Below are 27,395 nucleotides of genomic sequence, written 5' to 3'. Positions count from 1 at the left end.
TAGTGAATTTTTCATGCGTTGTTGTTTTCACTCGAAAAGTGATTATTTTACTTTCAAAACTGTGTCGACCGAAAAGTGCAAAAAAACATTTTGTCAAAATAGTGAAGGTATCTGTGATAATCATGAGGATAATCAAAATCAACAGTCTGCTTCGACTCTGCGACCTTCGTATTTTTACTCACACATTCGGCAACATGTTTCCCGTTTTGAAAAGGTGAGTCAAAATTTTACTTTTCATTAAATGTGCTAAATAGTCACAAGACACAAATAGCGAGCGAAAGTAAACTAATTAACTGTCGGTTTAGTAGAATAGAAATCTCTTATTTCTATTACTTCTCTGATGTATAGCAAAACTAGGTAAATAAAACAGTTCTAAATCTTCAGACTATGTAGATGTTCATTGTTCAGCATCAAACTAAAAATTGCAAAATTGAGAAGGTAGACACTAGCACAAAAGGGACGTTTCTCCCCGTTTTACGTATGGTGGGCATTATTCATATAAAAAAAATTGCGGAAATAGCTCCTTAATGAATGATTTCTTTTTGGACACGACAATCTTTAAATCAACTTTTCTCAAGAAACCTTTATGTCCCATTTTTGGGTAAATGAAGAAGTAGATCATGATGTCTACTAAATTTTTCTTTATGGTATCCTGACTTCACAGTTAAAAACCGATTTAGAGTCTTGGCCAAAAATAAGTCAATAGATTTACAATCACAATGATAGATTTACAATGAACAATTTTCGTACATTTGTGAAGCGTCCTTCCCCCACTTATCCATATTTTACCGTCTCTACTCAGAATGTAAGAAATATTTACAGCGTGTGATAATGGCATAGCAAACAAGCATACCACTAAAAATAATTCTCAAATCTACTACTTCATTTGATCAAAACATTTTCGACAAATTCGAATTTAATTAGTTTTAACATGCAAAGACGCTTATCGTTTGTTTGTCTTGTCAATTGATGAAGCAGTGATGATTGTAAGCAAAACAATAGTTATTTACGTATCTATGTTGGACAATATGTTATTGGCAATTTCGCGAGTTGCAGCCCAAACGAAGTGAGTGCGACAAGCGAAAGTGGCTAAAGTCTACAGTCCACAACAGATCACGGTGTGGTTGAACAAAGTCTAATTTAAAGTGTTTTTGTTTTTCTTAATTACTATTGGTAATGATCTCCTGATCATTTTAGGCCTAAAGTAAGAAAAAAGTCGGCGGGCGGTTTTTGAGATACGTATACAACTTTTCATGCTGAGTGCCTAAATTACGAGAAAAATTCTGTAAACTTGTCCTACGGGTGGACTTTACTTTCGTGTTTATTCGAATGAATTGAACGCAATTATAAAAAAATATCGGAGCTTCTTTAATTGACTTCATTTTCAGAATTCGAACGATCAATTGCATTTAGTGAAACCGTTTATTGAAATAGTTGAAATTCATGTTTAACGATCGCATTCTTAAAAGAGTTATTATTTCGGTTTTAACGTGAGAAAAAAATATTTTAAATGAAACGTCGTTGTAAAATCGGAAGCAAATTCAACAATAAACATTTGTGCATCCGACAACTGAAATACGACCTATTTTGCCATGATTTTTCATTAAGAGGGATTCTTTTGAAAATCCACCTATCAAAATCGGACCCATTTCGTCTGGGATGGATATATACATGGTTTGAAAGGTCTTTGCCAGTAGACCTAAAAACAGGCCTCACACAGTCTCGAGCCACACCTGGTTGCTGGTGGAAGATCTCCGAAGTTGGAAAAATAGTGTTTTTTATCCGAAATTTTAGGCCGTTATAAATGATCGTTCCGGGTGAGAGTGGGCTCGTAGGAAAGCTGAGCTCAAGTACTTTCAGGTCATGCCTAGTTTGATTAGATTCAGTTTTTCAGTTAGATGTCAGTTTTTCCCGAACTATATATCGTGCGGGAAAAAACTTCATTTCTTTATAGTGCGGGAAAAGAATTACATGAATTTTTCTATGACTATACGATTGATTAAATTTAATATGGTGAATGTGAAGTGTGTATGTTTTCAAGTAAATTGATGTGTTTTGTCTATTTCAGTTGTCCGATGCACAAAACGTTGTTCGTACCTCGACAGGAAATGGATTTTTTCAGACTGGTGCTGTCTTGGTACGAAAAATACTATTCTGTGCCTTAGAATCATAATTCGACGTATTTCGTCACTGCACCTACGATCGAAATGTGATTGCTAAGAAAAGCTCAAATTGTTGCAATGTTTTTGTTTTGTTTTTCGTCTCATTATGATCCTTACGGCACACAAAACATAGTTCGTTACTCGTGACCAAAGCAGAATTTTTTCAGGACACGTCTTAAGCTTGTCCTACTTAAGCCTCACTTGTGAATAAAAAATAGTTATCTACAAATGCTAATCGATGCCACTCTTAGTACTCATAATTAAACCTGAAATTTCAAATACATTTCATACAACCAAATCCAACACAACACCAATTTGTGCAATAATTCTGAAATGTTTCCACATTACCGACAACTTAGACCTGAGATGTGCCCAGTTACGTCAATAGATTATTATTTTGCCAATAATTTTTCTCAAAATGCTGAAGAGTCATATATACACAAATTAAATGCACAAATGGCATGTGTAGTACATTTTGATAAATGGTTTTTGTCGTCGTGTAATAATAAAATTCCATAATTATAGACATTGAGCGACAAACACCTGCATATTTATTGTTTTTACAGATTATAATTTCAATTTTTTTTCCGATTAAATCAATATGTTTGCGATGGATCATCTCAACAAATATTAATAAACAGCGAGATAAAAGCCTAAAAATCGTGATGTTACCGGCACAGATTCATCATTCCATAAAATTGTCTTTATAGTCGTGATTGGGATTTTTTTTTCTCGTTTTGTTTTTATTATTCTTCATCTCAGATTATTAATTTATTGATGAAAAAAAAAATATTTTGTCTATTTGTTGATGCGGATACTATATTTATTTACTTGACAATAAAGTCGATTGGTTATACGTATAAATTTTTGTAAGAAAATAAATATTACATCATTGTTTAGGATTGTTTTTTTCTTCTTCTCTACGGTTGTTGTTGTTTTTGGCTATTTTAAGATAGAAATTCTTATCACACGCAATATACATATGAGAGGCAATACTCGATACACGAGACTAACAATCAAATTAAATGCTTTGTTGAATCAATTGAATAAATATTGGCTATTGGTAGGGAAGTAGGAAGTTAACTTTGCTAAAGATTGGCTAATAGCGCCATTCAATGATAAGCTTTTTAGCACCTCTAACTATTTCCTAATACTTCTGTCAATTGAAGTACCCAGGAAAAATACTTTTGGTCTTCTAATTAAAAACACTGTCGCTTGTCGCATGAGTTCTTTTTTTCGGATTCTTGACTATAAGAGGTATTATTGTGAGAACGGAACTCGTCAATCAATCATTTTGTTTACATGACAAAGTGTGTTTGAAATAAAGCTAAAATGAATGGAGGGAATTTTTAAAACAAAACAGACAAATTAATATTCGTTAGGAAAGTTTATGTTTTATCTGAGTATCATATTAGGAGATTATGCTGATGTATTAAACATTTTAGGGGTCATAAATTCAATGTAGACTTGTGAGGAAAACATTAGTTTAGGTGTTATTCATAATGAATCAATAAAGGAAGGCGATTAAATTTTTGCAATTATCGTCGTTTTTGGTTGAAATGTGGTTGTTGCTGTAAATCAATCAGTCACGAAATAAATAGAAACGTCTTTCAGACAACGCTACAGGCTACTTTTACCTTGGTGAGACCTACTACGGTAATTAGTATAAACACTGTCAATAATTTAAATAAAATAATTTTGTATTAGACATTCAACAATAGAGTTAATTAAGTAAAGTGGCCCTTATACCTTTACTTTGACACCAATTTGATTGTACTATTACAACAGTATAGGCTGACTGAGATGTAAAAAAGACATTGCCTAGGTCCTCCTAGAGTTGAAGAACAAAAGTGACTCACTATTTTCTTAAAACTACTCTTGGACCAAAATTTGTTACGTCAATTGTGTAAGCCCAAGTGTTTGATACAAAATCTATTACTTCAATACTTTTATCCCAAATTTCCAGCCGGTTTTTCTTGTTGCCGTTTTCGACAGTAGATAACGACTATAAGATTAATATAATGTAAGTCCAAACTCAGTGGAGCTTCATCCAACTAAAGCCATTTTAAGCCATTTGCTCTTTCTCAAGTAAGTAGGCAGTTGCAATACAACTGCACGCATTCCTAAACATGCATTGTAAGGTTCGTAATAGGTTTGTAAGCGTGATTTGAATCAGGTTACCTTCAGGTTCAGTTTAATGGACCTGAACTCGAAATTTATCATTTGAAGTTTGATGGTTTCAGATCGAATTCGAATCAGGTTGAGATTAAGTCAGTTGAAATTTTAAAAACTGCAAACGATTTCCTTTAAATGGAAGCAGCAACTCTTCGATTTTTCAAAATACTTTTTTTCGTCAAATTTGAGACGGTCAATCAACAACAGCTTGAAACAAATAGTTGCGATTACAGAATGAAATACCAAAACACACACATAATTCCGATCGCAGCTTTTTTGTCTAGATTTTCAAAAAGCATTCGTTTCAACTAACAGTAATATCTGTATCGTCTGCATAAAATCCACTTAATTTCAAAGTTACAAATGCTTAAATTAAAAGTTAAATCAAAATTGCAGTAATAAAACCGAGAGATAAAAAAACCCATCGAACTCCACGAAACAACCGTGTTAATCAATTCGATAAATAATTTATGTCTCGACTGAAATTAATGTGTACAATTGAACTCACTTGTTACATGCACTTTAGTTATACAGATTAACCTCGTGGTACAATATCAAATGTTTAATAATAAAATGGTTATAATGAGATCATACAAATCTGCAAGTTGTTCAAATAATTTTCAACTATTTAACATGAAAAACTGTAGCAATTTATTCAAATTATGTGTGGGAACTAAATCTGTGTTTTTGTGAAACGATTTTTGCTCTCACTTAAATCGTATCAAATGCAATACGAAAATGGTGAATAATAAGTGTGCAATTGCACATGAATAAGGACTTAAAATTTGTATATGGAATGGTAGTGTCATATATCAAACAAAATATTAAAAACATTCCGATGACTGACACTAATTTTCAGTTAATCTTGTTTATTGTGAAATTGATTGTAGTAAGAGGAATTTAAATTGTATCAAACATTAAAATAACAAGTTGAACGCTTTTCGGAATCGATTCGGGAAAAAATAATTGTTGAAAACGTACTGCCCTGTAGTGCAGGTTACATCGCTATAAATGGTGAGAAATACGAATATAATATTCGCATTCAATTTATCGAAATTTCTCATTCAATCATACAACATCGCATAATAAATAAAATATTCCATGAACCCAAAACCCAATAGCTGAAATAATACAATTTTATGCACTTTTACTTTACATACAATGAAACACAATGCATGGTATTAAGTATCACCATTATGGTCATGAAGTTGTAAAATTTTCCAATTACCTTACAGGTTTTATTTGCGAAGTTTTTTTTACATAAGAAAACTGTTAGGACTGATGGGTTGCATAGGGTGTCTTTGCGATCATTTTCTATGAATAACTAGACAATGATTTACAACTTTTGGAATGTACTCATATTGTGGTTGGATGGAAAAAGGGAGACCGACTTCGGAGTCAGTAGTCCCAAGCTGATGCATATTTCATTAAAATCACTTTTTTGACTTTTTTGATTCACCATGATTTACTGCATGCGATTTACATCGATTTACTGAAGATTTAGTGGAGTGAGTCACCTTTTTGTGGATGGCACTGCCCTGGGTATAAATCACACTTCAGTTGGCCCTGTTGCTGAAGGGACAGCTAGTCGAGATTGAAAAAAAAATAAAAGGTTTCGGGATTTGGTCTGTGCTTTGTCGGAGATTGTGAGTTCAATGACTTATATGCCTATATGTCTATATACAACATTCCATGGCTACAAACTAAGAAAAAGAGACGTATGTAGCGCGCCACTTTTGTTTACTAAATAGTTGATTAGGTTGAGACTTCAATAAAGTTTGTTTTTGGTAATAAAAATTTCAGAAAAGTTCTGTCATTATCAACTTGCCCCACTTCACTTTCAACTCATTATTAAGATTTTCTTGTTACAACATGCTTCCCTGTAATATGTTATATCCTTCTGCCAATCAATAATTGAATATCTTAGATTGGGATTCTGGAAGCTGCCAAAAATGTCTGAAGACATGACTTCCACATCGATCAATTTATTCAAACGTGTGATCACCCTGTACCAGCGGCTTTTAAATTCTCGTATAGAAATATCTACAAATGAATAGCTCCTATCTTCGAAATTTATCGAATAAATTATTGATAAACGTGTTTGGTTCACATGCATTAATATTCAAAATTGCAATTTTGTATTTCGTTAAAAATGGTTAGGCACAAAAATAGTGCAGCACGCAACTTAAATATACAAAACATGGAAACACAGTCAGTTCCACCATTGACTATACAGTGTGTCTTGTATCGCATTATTAAATTATTACTTTCATGTATCATTACACTCGCATATACACAGCACATACAATTTAGTTATGAGAATTTAGTATTTTTAATTACAGCATGTGAGTTCGGTTTCACGGGATTTGTACGGTAAAAAAAAGTTTATTTTTACTCATTACGATGTTTTCAAGCGATGGTTTCGATTTTTGAAATGGATAAGACGGTTTTCATTGCAATGGCAATTGTATAATATTGTAGTTTAATAGATTGTTGAAATTAAAATTGGTGACAACAACGGAGCGACCCAATCTAACACGAAATATAACTACAATGGAAAAAACAACTTATTGGATATTGTGTGTGGCAATAAAATGAGCATAATGTGTAAAAGGTTTTGTTAGAAAAACATGCAAATAATTCAAATGAGCTAATCGTTTGATTGTTTGAATACTATAATGTACACTCCGTGTAGTCATATTATATTAAAAGTGTGTTCGAGAAAGGAAACACCGTTTACGAAGCTTTCGTTCGTATATACACACAATATTTTATTAACAACGTCCGTCGTTCAAATTGCATAATATTTTGTGCAAATGAAATATTTTTCCAATGTTTTTATGAAAATAACAAATAAATATAAACAAGCCACACACATATGGGTACAATTATTACGTTCAGCATTTTGTTTGATTTTGATGATGATAAAAACTGTTCGTCATTTTGGACAAATAATGAGAAAGCTGGGAATTATGGTTACGAATCCATTTCATGGGAGAAGTAGACACATTAGCTATGTATTGCATCAGTATCTTGCATTTAACATACGTAACAGTTCTTTCAAACAAATGACAAGATCTTGGACACATGGTAAGTAAAACATATTTTAGGTCTGATCTTTAAACTAACAAATTACTCGTGCTGTTAGTGTGATGTTTTAGAAGATATATTTATCGAATAGATAAGATATAATTGTAATCTGCTTGAAATGAATAAAATGTTCTAGATTCGGTTGTTTCAACTGTTAGCGGCAGCGAGGATCAAAATAAGGTATGAGCTGACCGATGTGTGTTTATATAGAAAGAAATAAACAAATGAAGTAAACGATTTTAAAAATTAATGTTAAAGCAAATGAAGTAAAAGATTTTGTGTTAAAGCTATGAATTTTGACTTAAAGTTGATGATCAAAGTGTTGATATAATATGCTTGCCGTCTATGAAAGATTGACAATGAACCGTATCTTTTTGTATCACATAAAGAAAAAACCTCATCAACTAACATTACTACACCCATGTTTAACCAAACTAATGATCAATTTCGTACCGGATTTTTTTTTGTTCACTTTACTCTCGCCTTTATAATTCAAGTGGCAAAATCATGAAAGAAGAATGTTTTTTCTTCCAATTAAATATAATTACAGATCGTCTTGTCTCTTAGAATTGTTCCATTAGTCAAACTGGAAATTTATTTATAAACAAAAAAAAGTCTCTACACGTCAACCTGCAATGCGAACGACGATAAAAAAGACATAGAAAAAGTTGCTTCGTTTATACCATCCAATCTTTTATCAGCAAAAAAGTAGATTTTCGATTAAAAGTTTCGTTAGACAATTTCAATTTGAAAAAAAAAAACCTTCCGTGGAAAACATTTACTCATTAGGAATTTTTCATCACCTCTACCATAACATTCTTGATTTATAATATGAGGTGTATGCTACTGCTACATAGATCTTATTTAACCAGAAACTAGCACGACTTACTTGTTACTGAACTGGCAAACTACACAAAGTTATTGAATATTCCACTCATGTCCAAGTTTTTATAAACCAAATGATGAAAATTGATTTTAACATTTTTATCGATTTCCTATAAAAGCGAAGTAGGTACTTGACTTGACATGGTCTGAATGTTGTCCATGTGTTTCGTTATAATGTTTTCTTTTTTTGTGTTGAAGGAATTGACGGTTATTACACTCTGAGAAGTTTATAGGTTGCAACGATGAACGCAGATCCCAGAGGGGTTATTAAACTATAGATGGAATCTTGTTCGCTTTTATACCATCTACAATATCTTGAGTTATTTATTTCTGCGAGGATATAATTAAATTCAAAGAAAATATTCTTTTTTATCTTGCTGGGATCATGTCTCTTAAAATGAATGAAGAATTGTGATTGTTGTAATCGAAAATAGTTGTCTCTTAACGATAGAACGAATCGAGTTCAAGCCATTTTTAAGGCTAGTTGTGTCGCAAGGTCCGACGAAGAATTGTTACCAGCTTCGTACAAAATTGAAAAAAGTAATCATTCAGACTCAGCTTCAATTGAAAACCTATTCTTGTCGACTTTTTAAGTTTTCTAACGTTCCGCAGCTTTGTTCCACATCGATTTTAAAGTTCTTAATGTAAAGGGAAACCGATGTTCGACACAGGTCGGACACAGGTCGGAGATCTGAACCTGATTTTGCCCTAAACCTAATTGTGAGGTAAACCTAATTTTGACCTAGACCGAATTTTGACCTAAAACTTACTTTGACCTAAATCTAATTTCGGCCTAAAACTATTTTTGACCCAAATCTAATTTTGACCACGATACGTCACTATCACCTTCTACTTTAGACACTTGTTACGCAAATTGCTATTAAAATTGTGCATTTCTTTGAATCATTACCAACGATATAGCTAATCTAGATTCTAGAATCCTATGCAACATAAGCAGGTACATGTTGTTAAATTTACCTCTTTGAATGTCGGCGCACATGTAAGAAATCGATTAATGTTATGTGTTTTCAACTCGCTGCTGTTCAGCAAAATTCATTAAAATTTAATTAGTGACATTGCTGAGTGATTGTTTCAACTCTGTGTTATCCAGATGTTTGTTTTTTTATTGAAAAAGAAATCTGTTGTTAGCAATGATGTAAACAATAATAATTTTCAGTCTGTTCATCTCATTTAATACGTTTGTCATTAAGGTAATTACGATTGATTTTCAGCAATTATAAGTTCAGGTGTTTAACTTATTCGCGTGTGTTTTTGTGATGGGAGTGGTATTTCGGGTCGGACTACGATGATGTCATACACTTTTAGTCATTTATATCGCCAGATTATTGAATATACTAAACTATTCTCAATAATACCCTGTACAGTACGTGCTTCTTATCCGCAACCATAAATTGAACGAACCGATGGCCTTTGTGGATTACTGATACATATCAAAGCTGCATCGTAAATTCAACTTGTTCTGTTTGCTAAATGATTTAATGCAATACTCCGAACATAATCGCGTTGTATGCCGGGTGGGGCCTCATGAAAAAATATAAAAAGTGATTTTTCTAAGATTTGTTTGTGTTATGTAACTAATTCTCATGCTTAACATTCGTTGAGGAAATGATGTGCACAAAACTGTATAGAAAAAAATCGAATGGGTCCGTCCAACACGAGCCAATAAATCAAAATATTCTTATTTAACGTGTAAACTACTTGTTATTGGATTAATTTATTGTAACTAATTGAAAATTTTCGTGATTAGTGTATATAAATTTACAATTATTATCATTATTCATTGTACGGTATGCTCACGATGCAGTGGATTTCTACGTAAACTTTCTACGTTTTTTGCTGTTCATTTCCTTAATTCCTTTGAATTTTATAAATATCACTTCGATGCAACGAATGAGTTCATAGAATTTAAATGTAAGTTGTAGCCTACATGAACAAAAGCAACGATGCATGTACTTCCCGATCTAAATATCTTTTTAAAGTTTCCTTAAATCTATAATTATACCCTTAGGTGTCATCCCATCAAAATTCGAAGCCATTCTAGAACCAAGAACCTTAATTCGCTGAAATTGCAAATAATATCAAACACGATACATTAACGTCAAACAACATTTTACCTTAACGTCCACAAGTTCACTCTTCAATGGAATCGACTATATCAACCAATTTCATTCATAAATCGAAAGAGCTTTTTTCAATTGTTCTCTTACTCGAATTCAATCTAAACAAACCACAATTTTCTCTCTCTAATGTTTCAACAAAAATTAGGAGGGAGACCGAGAGTGAGTACGATCCAATCTTAAGCTCATCACATTTCTTCGTCTACCTGTTGCTTGTGAAAAGTGCCGATATACCAAAACGTAATTTACTCCCATACCAACCAACTTTTAAAGTTTTGAAAACTTTTTTTTCTTCGTCGTTGTTGCAGTGGATTTAGCAAAAACATTTTCAGTTGTAGTTCGGCTGTAGTACACGATTCGCGACGGCTGTTTATTTCTTCATGTATACAATATCGTTAGATTAAAAAAATCGTGTGTATGTCGACGATCGTAAAATTAAATGTTTCAATTTGATGCAGAAGAAGAAATCGATTCTGCAGAGCATGCATTTTTTTCTCATTCAGCATCGTGCACATTTCGAATAAAAAAACTGAAAAACGCCTTCCATGTAAAATATGAAGATGTGACTGAGTAACGTGTTATTATTGTAATATTCGTATCGGTTGTTTACAACATTTAAACAGGCATTCTTCAAGTATTATTGTTTCGGCGCTGTTTTTTTTATAAAGTTGATGCTCAGATCGAAAAGCGTTTTATTTAAATTGAAATACCTGTTTTCGTTCGTAGTAAAAAATTTAGCTGCAGAGAATAGCAATACTCGTGCGAAGTACATTTTCCATAAAAATTTTGTGAAAGTTGCGAGAAGAATGTTGTTTATTTTTGTGACTTAAACGATCGAAAAAAAGTGGTTTGACGATCGAATTAAAAATCATAGGAAAGAGGTGATTATATGTGCGACAAATGGCGACAAACAAGATCTAATTGGATTAATTATTTAATTGTGATGTAAGTCAATTTATTATACTTTCCATGGCATAATGTTGAGTCTATTTATTTTTGGCTGTTTAAATTTCTCTTGCATTTGCGTTGGTTGAGTAAGTTTAACGTTCAACTGTTATGTAGATTCTTTTTTAACACCTAGTTTACCTAGTTTAAACATTAAATGCAGGAAAATCCTAGCTATTAGAGCTACCAAGATTTACCGGAATTGATTGAAATTTTCCGAATTTACGTTTTGATAAATTCAGTAAAATTTGGTAAATTTCGGAAAATTTTGGTGAATTCGGGAAATAATACCAATTTAACTGTATTTCGTACGACTAATGTTGGCCTTGCTTTGACTGGTATTTTTGAACAAACCTCAGCAATTTCTGCATTAATGAGCCAACTGAACCAATCCATTAGAACTGGCGAGACAGTCGCAAATTTATTTAATTTAAAAGCAAGCCCTACAGCAACAATACATGTTGTCAATCAAGCGTTATATAATGCCGTTTTTCAAACAGTTACAACGTTAGAACGAGTTGTTGCGAACTGGTACTTGGGCAGGTTAAGTAATATTCAAATTTCTCTGAAAAATGCATTTGCACACACCTGTGCAAGAAACGCATAAAGTGCTGTTCCATTATTCGTGCACGAACAGAACTTTAAATATTTTTAATGTTGTCTATGGCTTGCTAAAGACATTTGATCGCTCGGCAAAATTTATGAATTTTGTTTCGTGTGCAGCAACTTGTACAAAAATTCGAAAATGATTAATCGAACTACAACAAACGTGACATTACTGATTGTTGAACGACGTTGAATGTATGCTATAGGCACGTATATCCATATATTTGTTGCAATAATGTCCTTACTGATATAGAGGTAACAGAAACTACGACGTAAAAAATGGAATAAAAAATTTCAAGAATTCTGAATGTTAAGTAGGTAGATGATCAATGTCTTATCATCAATAAAATTCATTGGTTCGTTTATCAACTCAGTAGTGTCAATGTTTGATATTCGCGTTGAATTTGCATTTGTTCGTTACAAACTTGTTGATTTTTCCACGATGTTTTTGAAAATTCGATTGCCGAAATTTAGCAATGTTCTAAAACACCTGTCTTGGATCAGTCTTCCATGTAAACTGTGCGTCATTAATCGTTTTTATCTAACCATGTCGAATAGAATATAGTTATAGAAATGAAATTGCAACAATAATAAGGAATATAGTCTTAGTGTCTGTCGTGCGGATGTCTTTATTAGACAGCGTCTTTGTTATTGAAACTCTCCAGAGGTACTGGCAATATTGCTTGCTTGATCCTAATATCCAATTTACACACTGCACCCCCTGGAAAACGATCCATTACTTCATTGTGGACGGTAGATTTCATTCATTTCGAGTTGTAGCCCGAACGAAGTGAGGGCAACAAGCGAAAGTGCCTAAAATCGTCCTACCACAACAGATTCGTATATAACGTTTCATGCAACGGGACCGAACTACGAGGAAAATTCCGAAATTTTGGTACTGTGGTATCAAAACTCATTTCCCCAAGGCTTAGAAGAGGTAATAATATAATCTTAATGTCATCCGTGTGAACGTCGTCAATGGAAAAAATGATGAAACTATGTTGAAGCTGAGAACATCTCTTGTTTGATCTTAGAACCTATTTTACTGCTGCATTTCCGGAAGATGAGGCATTACTTCATTGACACGATCGTTAAAACTGATTTTGCGGAGGGCTTGCAGGGTTAAGGAGTAAAGTAAGGGTGCTGCACAATGGCACTAACGAATATGGCCTCGGTGATATATTCCAAAACTATTATTTGAATTGTAATACGGAATATGCTCGTTAATAAAACCAACCAACATAGGAACTTACTTAGCGTCCTCAGACTTGACAAAATAAAAACTTCCAAGCAAGGACGTAATCTACTATTTATCAACTAAAATTTTCCGAGAGAAATTTTCAACAAATTTATCAGTTGGAGACATCGTACCATGCCTGCTTGTTTTTTGTTTAACTTTTTTTTCTAAATTCAGACTTCTTTTTTCGCGAACATCTGCTAAAGATCAGAACCTATAATTTTAAGTATTTTTATAACTTTGTCTAGACCAACTATAAAACTGCTCTAAGTATCGTTCAAATATTTAATACACGAATCACGTCTTTAAAAAAACGACTCGCTCCATACATTCATTAATTGAAAATTTATTAGCTAAATGAATGATAAATATTTAATTTAGAAAAAATATATACTTTCAGGTGTTCGTGAGAGATATCCAACTAAATGCGTTCATTTAATTGGAATACAATCCAGCCATATTCAATCTAACAACTCTAAATGGAAAGTTTTATTAAATTCAAATTAAACAACACGTTCAAGACAATCCCATAGCAACACTTATACAAACAGCTCCAGTTTTTGAATCGGTTCGGTATTTCTTATTAATTAACAGTTTGCAAGAGCTTCGGTTTTAATAAGTGAATTAATTCAGAATGTGAACCAACAACCATAATAAAGCAAATGAAAAAAGTGAAAATTTTAATTGAAGAAAATACACATCACATACAGCAATAATAAGAAAAAATAATAATTTTTTTTAAACAAAGATGCGTGAAGAAATTGTTACAAGATCTTGACAGAACGTGTTTGCGGCTGTTTTATTTTTTTTCTTCTCAGTTTCGGAATGAAGTTGCTTCAGAAGTGAAATAATATGAAAAATGTGAACCAATAAACTTGCGGGAATTGTTTCGGTGTTTACTTTTTTGTTGTTATTTTTCGTTTTTCTAAAGTTTATTGCTGCAATTATCTTATACGAAAAGTTGATTAAATGTGGATTATCCATAATTGGGATTTCGGTTATCGATGATGATTGTACTCATCATTTTATGTCTACTTGGCACTGGTACACAATTCACTGTTGCTGTGGACGAATTATCTTCGGAACAAATTGTTACGGTTGCTAACGAGACGAATCATGCTGACATCAGCCATGGTAAGCTTTTAAATAACTTTTATGTTTAAATTATTCTAAGTGGTGATTTGATCCGATTCGAACAACATTTTATTTCAATTTTTACTTCAAAAAATTTTGAAGTCCGGGCCGGACTTTGACTTTTTTGATTTTGACACCTATAAAATGCACTTAATTAAAAATCACAAGGATTAATTCCCACCGCCTGGTCAGAAAATCGTCTGGGGTCCGCCCTTGACGAAGCTTTGAGGTTCTATGGAAATGTGTAGGGGATTGATAACATTCAAAATAATTTTTTATTGCCCATGATTTCGTCTTATTAATCGGCGGTAGCTAACTCGATTGGAAACACCGAATATTCCCATCTGTTTTTTTTATAACAAAAGTTTCCATACTGGAAAACCATTACCTGCGAATTTCACTTCCTGAGACTTTTGCACTTTTGTCATTCCTCGATAGCTGTAACTATCTACTGTAGTACTAGGCTTGTACCTCGACTTGATTCCTAAGTAATTCATGTAGAAACTTCAGCCCTTAAGAGCAACAAATTCCTTAAAGTTTATTCGAATTCAATTAAACAAATTGCTTTCAACGTTAGTCATCTTAGACATCGTTAAACATCTTGCAAAAAAAAACAATCACAAAAGCCTTTTCACCAACTGCAAACAAACCGAATATAAAACTCAAAATTAGTAAAGTTTTTTCACTCAGATTCACCTAATTACAATTCAAGGCTATGCCGCTTAAGAAGAACTTCGCAGGCCTACATTCAAATTTATTTAATCACCTTTTGTATGGTCTCGTATTTGATAAATTTATTATACCCAAACACCCACCCAAAGTCACAGTATCATTAAAAGCGAAACTTTGAAGTAACAAAAGTGTTTTATGGCAGTCATATTTCACATATACCCAAAGACACTAACTAATCTAAATTTATATTTATTTTACTTGGAATTGTATGAAATAATAAAAACCAGAGAATATGAAACAATTACATAATTGCACCGCATACGTATGTTACTACTCGTCTCGTAAATTGAACCATGAATCGTAACAATTGTAACAATACATTAACGTTGCATAGAAAAGTTATAACAAGGCTTGTGTAGTATAATTTTGTTTGTTATATTACCATCATGCAGAAGAAGTAAATGAATATAACAAGGTGTGCTGACGAGCTTAACAACGAGTATAATATTGAATGAAAACTCAATCGTTTTTCTTGTTATGTACCGCTGTTGTCTATGATACATCACAATCATTACAACGAAGAATAATAAAAAAAAGTTTAATTTCATGTTGCCCCGTTCGTTTAATTTGAAATATATTAATGCATGTGTGGGTTTATTGTTTTGTTGATCCGTTGATCCTCTCTTTTTATCGTACAGTTAATGCTTTTTTATTGACCAATCCGTACTGAAATCTTTACTCATAGAATGCATTTGGAAATCGTAAATTATTATAAAATTTATGTGATCTACAAAAGAACAAAAATGTTTTCAACTCTGCTGTTTGGTTCCAACTCTTATTATGTTTTGTGGGTATTATAAGAAGATTATTACAAAATTGCAAGCATTGGTGTTGTTTATTTATAGCCAATTATAGACTGTAAAGAGTTTGTTCTCATTCTTGTTTAATGAATAGTTGGTGGCTTTGCGGTATAAGGTAGAAACAACAAAGATTCGTTCCATTCATTTGTTATTTAGTAATTTATTGCTGAAAAGCTTTGATGAATCAGAATCAGTTTGTTGAATTAACAGTCAATATTAACTTTGCCTGTTTTTATCAAATACATGATGTTTTTGAGATAAACATATGTCTTTCAGTAGTATTTTTGTGGAAAAATTACAATAAAAAAATACATTTTACGCTCTATTTTAAGTCGCTTCTGTCCTATGTTTATTGTTTATGCATCGATTGCGTTGCGTAAGGCAAAATAAGAAAATAAGACTACATTATTCTCGTAAAAATTTGAAGTTTTACAGACTGTTGAATCAACATATTTCTTGAAATTTTGTGAAATTTAGATCTATGACAAGTGCTTGCTATATTTTAGAACACAAATTAACGAAGAACGATCATTTAAGAGTTGTCTTTATATAACAAAAAAAGAAACATTTGATATTCGTCCAGGATATTCTCGGAAGATGTACCAAGTACAAAAATGTTTTTTTTTGTTATATAAAGGTCAGACAAGTCTTAAATGATCGTTCTTCGTTAATTTGTGTTCTAAAATATGGAAAGCACTTGTCATAGATCTAAATTTCACAAATTTCTGAGTAGCAGCGCACATTAGTACTTAACGGATGAGAACTGTGTTGCCCACCACACAAAAATATCACATATGGGTATCGAGGAAAAACTGAGATCTCCACATTAATAATAAACAGTAATCTATTAAAAACAGTTCGTTAGTGAGGGCACAGCCCTCGCCAAACTTCACCAAGGTTCCATCGCTTTTGAGAACTTTTCCAGAGGTCATATTTCCGGCCGTTTATCATCAAATTTTTTGAAGTTCATTTTTGCCCCGTTAGTACTCGAGCTCAACTTTCCAACGAAACCATACACGTCTGTGTCCTCGCCACCTTACGGAAATTATATCCGGACTACGAAACCATATTTTTCGACATTTGAGCGCTCACCCAGCCATGAACCGATTTCGGTCGGTCGAGATTCAAAAGAATCCCTCTTGATACTTCAGCTCCCTAGTCAAATCAAGCGCTCCTGCCTGATTTATTTTACTCTGTCGTGCTTCATATCTTGTTGGTGGTCATTTCTACACATAAATTTTGTTAGAAAATTGAGAGTTTCATCTTTGGTGCCTATCCACAGGCTTTTTTTTGAAACGACGTCTGTAACACCATTTTCGATTCGACAACATTTTTATTGCTCCCTCGATATATAAAAATGTTTGAGCTTAGTTGTAGAACCTTCCTTAGAAGTTAATCCGATCGCAAACATTTTTATTGCATTTATGATTGATGATCACCATTATCATCGGATCCGTTCGATAAATAAACAATTTGTTAGTCAATAAAAGTCTCACATTGCCGATGTCGCCAGCAAAGTCACACACACAGAACACGTTCAATAAAACAGTAACATCAATGAAAACGTTCTCAATTATAAATTTTATGTGAAACAAAACAGTGTCGAAAAAAAACAACTGAAAAAAAGAAAAAGAAAAAAAACTTTAAATTAAAGAAGGAGAAGAAAAAAATTGATCGTAAAAAAACGCTGAATTTAAATAATTGATTTTTAATATTCTCTTAAAGCTCTCGTCTGATCATTATTATAATAACCAAGACTGGTTTTATTATTAAAGACAATACGTTTTTGTTAATTCCTTCAGTTGAGATGATAACAAAACCCATCAGAATATTCCAATTATATCTGTTCATAGGTGGGTTAGCAACGAGAGTACCTACTCATTTATATATAGACAGACAGAGGCAAATGTTTTGCGTTGTTTTAAAATTAGTTTGTACCCAAAGGTGAATTGCAGGTCAAATTCGTTTCTTTTATTATATATATGGGATCCGGTGCGGTGTGTATATAACATTTGATTTGCCCATATTATATTAAAATCGCTTGCTTCATACTAAATTACATACCGACATCATTTGTTGAGAAAACCGAACAAATAAAACCAATTTTTAGCAAAACAAAAACCAAAATTGAATCAAAGTCATATTATGTTCAGCATTGAAGTTGCACACCGACTTAATTGTATGATCGATTTTTCAATTGGAATTGAAAATCTCATTCCAAACAATAGAATCTGGTGATCTAGTTCATGAAATCATTCTGCGATTTTGTTTACTGTGTTATTGTTATTCCAACAATTCAAATATGTTCGGTCTGTTATGGAGAATCGACAAATAGTATTCACATTAAAAGGGGAGTGGCGCATCCAACGATCAAAACAATTTGAAAATATATTCACGAAATGTGATCACAATACGATAACACGGATAGTTTGAACAAAACCGATCTGACTACTTTTTTTTCCATTGATCGATTGGTTTTATTGAACATTTTGAGATTGTTTTTTTTTTCCTTATTGAACATCGACGCGCAATAAAAATATGTTTATAATCAATCGATTGTCATGAGTCATATAATATAACTGAGAGCATATATTGAGATTTATTTAGACGTGCATGGTGTTACGATGGATGGTTGATGGTTGTCGATCGGATCAGATTAGTGATTGAGACTTAAACAAAAAATTAAATTGAAATTACAGGTGTGGATATAAATCACTTGCGATTACCAATTTAATAAGTAGAACTGAAACAATCATCTATCATTATTAAGATACGGTTGTTTCGGAACGAAAACAAATTTATTAAATTACGTTTCATACCTCCTCGGGACGCTTGACTTTTTTTTCGTAGGTTCATGCAACACGAGGCTTATAATATATGTGAATGTATTTACCGCCATAGTCATCAGGAAAAATTGTATCATGTCGTGAGCGTAGCTAATGTGTATCTAATGTTCAAAATTTAGGGAGCAGCAAAATATATTTTTTCAAACGCACAAAGAGTTCGACCACACAAAAAAAAAAAACAACAACTGGGATTGCAGAAAAACACTTTAGGCGCAAAAAAAACAATTATTTGTAATATGAATACTTCAGATCTCGCCGCTGTAGTCAAAATATTTCACAGTTGAGCTTTATCTACCAGTATCATAGTCTCTAATTTGGAAATAACTTAATAAAAAATTAATATAAATTGAAACCATTCAAATAACAGCTTCCGAAAAAAAAAGATTCGGCAATAACGCAATTCAAACAGGTGAAACCGTTTTTGTTGGTGGTATTAGGCCCGATCACCAAATTATCAAACGTTGATTTAGGCCGAAAACACACGATCAATTTTGTGTTGATGGGACTGACAATTATGCTGCGTTTGCCTTTCCAATATTCATCACAGGCTAAACAATGGAAAACGTAGCATAATTTTGTCGATTCCATCAACGCAAAATTTCTCGTGTGTTTTCGGCCTTATGCAGACGTTTAAACTTTAAAAACCATTAGAACTTAGTTTAGTCTTAGATTTTTGGCTGAGATTATCATTAACCTGTTACAGACGGCTGTCATCTGTTATCGACAACGACAGCAATAATAAACGACAAGATTTAACTAATGAGGTATTATATAGCAAAAATTATGTTCGAAACAAATGAAGTAATAGATTTCTGAAATCAATCTCTGAAAATCTTCGATCAAATTAAGTAATAGATCAGATATAGTAAAACTGTTAATATGCTTGCCGTCTGTGACAGGTTAAATCGTGATGACTCATTTTTGTGCCAATGTAAAAAAGTGATGATCATGTTGTCTTCAAAGAAATGATTTAAGGAATGTCTTGGTCAAAAATATGCGACTAACTGCTGCCCTGATTTGTATAATAAACTTCCCAAAAATGACAAGAAATTATTTTCATGAAAAATTTAATTGACAAATAATTCGTATTTAGAAAAGGACATTCACTCAAAGAAAACTCTAACAAATAATTTGCATAACAAACTTAATTCAATTATTTATTGTCATATTTGCCAGAGTTAGGGTTGTTATGCAAATTATTTGTTAGGATATCCAAAAAAACTTAACATCGAGAATCAACTTCAAATAATTTCAAAACGTCCTTAAGTTTCTTATGCTTTTAAATGATAACATTTTGGAAATTTCAAGAGAACCTTAACTTGAAAAAAATTATGACAAATAATTCGCACAAAGAAACTGAGCGAATTAGGTCAGAACTTCTATCGGTCTTTAATCGGTCAATAAAATTTGTGAGAAACATGAAGTGAGCTGGAAGATACTTCAAAATCGTAAAAATAATGAAAAGAAAGCCTATACTACACGAAATTAAGCAGCCTTGTCTAGTCTAAGTGACATTCCTCCTCCAGCAGAATAAATTCAAATTTGAATTTACAATTGCATAAATTCATGGATGTCTGGCCAATTTTGTAATGAGTGATTAGAAAAGCCTCGTCAAGGACAGTAGTGACGAGGAGACTATACGCCATTTACTGTAACTGCCTTCATTCATACAAATTTCATAACTTTTTTGTGCAAATTTAATAACAAGATTAGAAAGCAATCCTTTCTTCATCGGTCAATCAACCTGTGATTTCTACTTTTTCAAAAAAAAATTAATTTGTAAATTAAAGAATTAGAAGAGAAACTGAGCCAATGCCATTGGATTAAAAATGGAAATATTTGTCCTAATTATATTCACACTGCTGATGGGTCTTACAGAAGACGGAGTCTCTATATGCTCTAATCACATACCACTTGAAGTTTGTTTCATTGAGTTCATTAATGAAATGCATACCCACGAATACCTCATCACTTCAAGAATCCTACATTCTGATGTACCAATTTGCAGTAGCAAAAATATTTCTATAATTCAATGAAATCAAAAAAAAAATGCTTTGTCATATAGGTTAATAGAACATCAGATTTACAACCAAACATTTTACCATATTCCTATACCACAACTGAAATCACCAACTCAAAATTTATAAAAACAATCCAATAAAAACATTAACAACAAAAAAAGACCCATAAAGAAGAGCACAACATTCCGATTCATTTTACGTTATGATTATAAAAGTAAATCGCTTCGGGTCGTTAATAATAACGGCATTTTCGCGCAATCTAAAAAATATGATTGATATCGTAGCGGACTTCTGTTGAACTTTTTCTTTCGGATACATAATTACGTTTTATCGTTTATGCCAATCAAATTATCATCAACACTATTATACATTTGGCATCAATTTATGCTTAATGTACCATGGACTGTATATGCATTCATTGTACAATGAAAATGTTTTTTATTAGGCATTTCTAACATACACATCGACCGATGTGAGAAAGAAATGTGTTTTTCATAGTAAATTTTACATTTTGTACTTTACTGTGTTGTTGATGGCAATAAATTTTGAGCAGAAAGTTGAACCCACGATATATATAGTTTCCATTTCAATCTCTCTCGTACGTATTCGTATGGAACAAGTTATGCCACACAACCTCGATCGTGTTGGATTAAATTGCATGGTTTTAAATGGTACATTTTATGGTCTAACCAAATTGTATTTAAAAATTTCTTTCTGTCAGCGGTGAACATTACCGCAAAATAATGTCAAATTATGTATTGAAAAGATACGTATCTCTGTTGTGTGGCGTTAATAATTTCTTGAAAATGTCATTCGGTGTAGTCGTCTTAATGCGACCGTCGTTGTCTTACTGTGTGTATTTATATATTTTAAAATACGTAATATTCCAATATACACAACGAGAGAAAGTTTTGTTTTTAATTTAAATTTATTTCAATTTGCAATTGTTCATGATACTCCGTTTTGACCTTCAGTTGTTGTATTTTATTAAATTACATGAAGTACATGCGGATTGAGATGTCTCTTGAATAGCGTATTATTGTAAGCAGATAGAATCAATGAATCGGAAATAGGAAAGTTGTCGTTGAAGTTGAATTTATATGCTTAAGTGAATTTATTTCATTTAACTGTCCGGAACTTTGCATTTAAAAAACGATTGTTCCGAGCCAATTAATGTTGATTCTTTTTTTTCGATTCAAATGATAGGACGCATTGCTATTTTTTCATAACTCCATGCTGATTATGTTCGGATAGTAATTCGATATTACAGCGTATATATTCCGAGAAGTACGCATAATTATTTCAAGAAATTTTTCTCTAACCACAATACCCGACCCAGTGTGTATTTTGATACTAGGATGTCTCATAATGAAAGTATCTTTTTGATTGAATAACTTTATTCAGCTCGTTTAACTAAACTAATGGATACGTTTACCTCATCACTTCACTTTCATACTCTATTAATTGGATCGAAATCACTGCCAGCTGTCACCAAGTTTCATCACTTTTTCAGATTGTTTCTCTCGCCTTTTATTCGATCCAAGCGTTCTCTAGCCGCTTCAGTTACTTTTTTTTGCTCGTGTAAGATTTCTCTATAGCGTTCCATGCGTTGCCTATGTTCTTCTTCTGTTTTTGCAATTTGTTGGGCGTTAAACCTCCCGAAATCGAAGTAATCATTATTATTGTTATTCATTGTCACGCAAAACTTTGGACTTTTACATCTCAGTATGAACAATTGACAATTCGAACACAAGGTGTGAAACAAAACTGAAGTAAAATCCGACGATGGTGTGGCTAATATAGAGCTTGTGCTTGTTTTGTTTATTTTTCTTAGTGAAATGAACATTAGGCAAATGACCCGCTATTTTCAAAAGACTTTACACGAAATCAGCATTTCGTTACTCTTCATGTAGATTCAACCAGTATAGTTTGCACAAACGTTGTACAAGACTCCGACTAAACAAAATCTTATCTCTACGTCGACCTCACACAGAATTTATGGTTTTGCTGGTGTGGATATCGATTCAGACGTTCAATTTATGCATAACATCTTGCAAATTCTCTGAATAAAGTTTTGGCTGATCTCATTATTTTGAAAGCTAACAAATAAAATTTCTGATAAATAAAACGATAATTCAACAATCTGCCTAGCCTACGATTTGAACAATGTGTCGCATTCGTTACTTGTCGTGAACTTTTTGCTAGTAACAAAAATGAAGTTATCCTCCAGCGGCGATCACCCTTTATTTCGTGCTCTAGCTATTTCAGATGTTTCAAAAGTGTAAGCAGATACCTGCGTCGTTACTTCTTTTTTTAGATATTCTTTTGCGATATTTTTCGTACAGGTAGAGAAAAGTGAAATTCGATCGTTTCTGGACAATAATATCGCCCAGAGGCTGACACATAGTATGATGGATAGTAAAAATATATCTCCACTACCCGACAAATATCTGAAATTTTCGGAATATTGGAGTTTCCCATTTTTCCACCACGAAAGCCGCTTATATTACATCAACTATCAGGCATGGACACAAGAATGCTTTTCAAATGGAATATTAGAACTGAGAACTGCAGGAATTGATAAGTGGGCATCCTGATGAACTTGTTGAAGGTTGGAAATCGCAAGCTGGATGCTGACCCTTTATCCATCTCTCTTGTCACTTTTACATGGACGCAGATGTACCTTTTCTATAATTGCACATTTGTTAGTCTTTATGAAAGGCCATGATCCCACGGGGATCAGATTGTCAAGAATATTGACACCGAAATGACGGTGAATCTCACATACAAATCTTCCAATATGTACTTTGAACATAAATGTTGTAGTTAGTCGGGCTGTACGCCATTTGTGTGGTCAGTTCCTTGTCTGATTGTGTTTTACCACTTACCTGGTATACCTATCGTAATCTAGGAGGCATAGCGATTGAAATACATCGTTCGCTGGGTATAGTGAAGTCGGAGACGAAGGATGCCTCTTAAACTATTCAGAACAATGGAAATTCTTTTGTCTTTAAAATAGTTCAGTCTTTTATGCAAAATTACGGCTGTTGACTCTCTCCGTTAGTTTGCTTATTTATTCACTTACATTTACATCTCCTTTCATTAACAGCAAGTGTAACTTCTCGTAATGATTTAATGTGTTACTTATCTTGTTTAAATCATTAGTTACTATCTTGAATCTTTTACTTCATTTGGTTTAACATACGTTTCGCTTTATAATAGAACATCCTAAGCTCATCGTTTATTTTTGGCATCGTTGTTGATAACAGATGACTGAAAGGTTAACGCGATATGAATGAACATGAACGAATGCACTTTTCTCCTAATGTTTTACAAATGTATTCATCTCACATTTAACAGTGAAAAAAACTATTGTTTTAATTTTAAATGTCGTGTCCGAATGGAAATAGCAATCCATACATTATATGTACGTTTTAAAGGTGATTGGTATTGGTATTCTCACTGTAAAATGTATATACGAATGAAATCAGACACTTAAAAAAAACTGCAATGGCATGCACCGTTCAAACAGTGTGTGATATTTTGTGGTTTTTTGAAATTTGCACGATTTTTCAATTTTAAAAACAAATATCTAAAGGTTCCTCGTTTTATATGTATGTACGAATAAGTCATACCTTCAGGTGAAACTTGAACTATACGATTTGGATCGATGCAATTTTTTCTGGTGTTTTGTTTTTTTTTCTTTTTCTTTTCGTCGATTTGGTGCAGTGCTTCTTTATTATATATGTGTATCCGTTGTTACCGCTGAAAATGTCGACAATTCGTTTCAAATGCTTAAACAGATTCTTTTTGTATCCCATCGAAAGGTCTCTGTAATTTCCAATTCGACGATTTAAAGTTGTGAAATCTGGAAAAGTAATTTTGAACCTTTGAATGCATTTGATTGAAGTCTGAAACTTTCACAGTGTATATCATTTTATACGCATAGAAAAACCATATATATTGCAAGAAGCTCTGTGAACTTAAGTAATAAACGCTTTAAATTACGGATGCATTGCAAATGTTTTGAATCGTGTCGTATTAAGTAACACATCATAACGAACCGGCTATTGTGTATAAAGCGTACATGAGCTTGATATGCATTTATACTATAATGAAAGTAGAAATTGACAGCGGGAGACAATCGTTTTTATGAATTTTCCAGTTTGTTCATGTAATTGATAACATGATTTCCATAAAAACAACACCATGGGAAATGGTGTGTGAAAGTTGATGTTCCTTCTCACACATTGTTGCCCATTTGTGTTCAGTAAAACTCTAGAAATTCTATTAAAAAGACCTTTATCTTTGTAAAACACAAACTTTCGTTGAATTTAAACAGACCTCAGTTTCATGCTGGTCCCAGTGATCCCAGTACAGTTGTAGTTATGTCTTCTTTCGTCAAGGAAAACCGTCTTACAGCAAAAAATTTCCGATAATTTTTTTTTTTAATTTCTTGCAATCCGATAATCGGTAAATCATTCAATGACGGGTACGGGCACTATTAAATAGAATTGAAAATATTATTTATTTTCAAAGACTCGTAGCATACACAATTCACCGTACCGAGTAAATAAATTTTTAATGCAAAATAAATGTATGACCGATATGAGTCGATTTTGTTGAAAAATTTTTAATGTTTAAATAAGAGATTTAAAATACAATCGCCCATATATTACGTACCGCATATACACATTAAACGATATTATGAGTCTCAAATATTGAAATAATAATTTTGCAACGTTCACGATATGTGCATGCACATTTTGTATAATTAAAGATTTTTGTTTGATTAAATGAATTGTGTGCCTATTTCTGGAAACATTAATAGTTGCTCACACACAATATATTTTGTAATAAATTTATCGTTTTGTCCGATCATTTGTTTCTATATTTAAAACTAAAAAAAATGTTGAAATTTCGCAAAATCATCAGCCAATGGCACGGATGCCCTTTCAAAAATTGAATTTATGAATTTTTCTTAATGATATCCGCGGTTTACAACTTTTTTCTTCAAGAAAAAACTCTACATTTCGTCCATTTCCTAATCATTTTCAATTAACCTTGCCGGTCACTCGTTGACTTGTTATACTGTCGGTTGATGTGTTTTTTTTTTACAAAAATGCAAACCATTTTCAATGTGATCCAAATCAGATACAAAACGATTAACTTGGATTTATGGATCGCAATGCAATAGGTTAAGTTATGGAAATTAACAGTAGAGTGAAACAGAAACGAGTTTTCGGTTTTTGTATTTTTTCCTGTTGTAAAATTTCGTCACACCTGAAACAGATTAAATTTTTTTTTTTTAATTTTCTTGAACTGCCTAACGTTAGTGCAATCTTTTTCAAATTAAAGAAACGGTTGAACTTGAAATTCATTGCTTCGTTCAGGTTATTTCATTATTAGTTTTTTACATTGGCATACATAAACATTAGATTTTTATATTGTTGAGTCTATTAAAACAATAGACTTTTAATGAACTCAACAATCCACATTTTGTGTGAGAAAATTCTATAATTAGAAACACTTTATGTTTCATTCATATGGCAAATTACCTACCATTGTCCATCGTATAAAAGATTGTGTGCATTGTTGACTGAGTCTAAATGGCTAATGTTTTCGTTAAAAATTTACACATTTAGTTCCATTTGATTATTTACAATGAAATTAAGTTTCTGAAAGTAGACTAGAAATCATTTTCACAAAATCTTTGTTTCATCTTCAACAACATCCAATTTGTATTGCCACCAATTATAGACATACACATTTCCATTAAACATTAAGCAAGTCTGCTTCACATATGTTGAACGGAAAATACAACTGCTTATAAGTACGAAATACAGTTTTCATTACCTTGGCCCATTCAGGTAATTAATATAAAAATGAATTCATTTGTTTCATCTCTGTTGAGCACACGTTTTTTTTTAAATAATTATACGTACAATGATTGGTTATTTGATGTTTAATTGCGATTCTAATCGTTTGATTGCATGACAATAACACGATGAGTCAGCGGAGATTAGAGAGAGTTGAAATTGATATTAGAAGAAGGAAAAAAAAACACGATCGTTTATCATCTTAATTAAACTTCAACAGCAAAAGCGTTTCAAGGAATCATTTAAGACGTTTTGAATTGAAAAGAATTAGAAATTATAGTGAGATAGGTAGATGTATGAAACAAGCAGGGATGTATACAAGACCATGTATGCAATGGCAACAGAGATGATCATTAAAGAAAGTTTCATATTATAAACTGCCATAGATTCCCAGGTAAATCAATTTCATTAAAATATTATGATCTGACCAAATTATTAGCTGTAGTTAATTTGGTTCGATCAACTTTATAGAATGTAATGACATAAAGACTGTAAATGCGTAATTGTAGTCGAGGTAAAGTGAATGATCCGAGGGTTGAAGCTCGAGGTCGATTCACGTACCGCGAATCTAATTAACTAATTTAGTCCTTGCTTTATACGATAGAATGTAGTTCATTGTAGGCACTTATAATGAGCCAATTTTCTCCATGAAACGCTGAAGCAAAAGGACAAATGTTTTCGAACATAAAAATTATAGAAAGTTGGAAGTTGGAATGAAGACTCTTCGAAAACAGCAGGTGTCTCT

At 32.5% G+C, this 27,395-nt stretch overlaps 1 protein-coding gene across 1 annotated transcript in view; it reads left to right on the top strand.

The window, feature by feature from the left end:
- The first annotated feature begins 10,772 nt into the window (after window positions 1-10,772).
- LOC119080314 (macrophage colony-stimulating factor 1 receptor 2) overlaps window positions 10,773-27,395 on the top strand; it is a 29,979-nt gene continuing 13,356 nt past the window's right edge. The window contains exons 1-2 of the mRNA XM_037188589.1: window positions 10,773-11,395; window positions 13,639-14,372. Coding sequence (XP_037044484.1) covers window positions 14,243-14,372 — 130 coding nt within the window. The 5' untranslated portion in view covers window positions 10,773-11,395; window positions 13,639-14,242. The remainder of the gene's footprint in view (window positions 11,396-13,638; window positions 14,373-27,395) is intronic.

The sequence above is a fragment of the Bradysia coprophila genome, unplaced genomic scaffold (assembly GCF_014529535.1).
Source record: "Bradysia coprophila strain Holo2 unplaced genomic scaffold, BU_Bcop_v1 contig_350, whole genome shotgun sequence".
NCBI classification, from domain to species: Eukaryota; Metazoa; Arthropoda; class Insecta; order Diptera; family Sciaridae; genus Bradysia; species Bradysia coprophila.
Note: the sequence above shows the minus strand (reverse complement) of the source record. Positions and strands in the feature narration are given on the sequence as shown.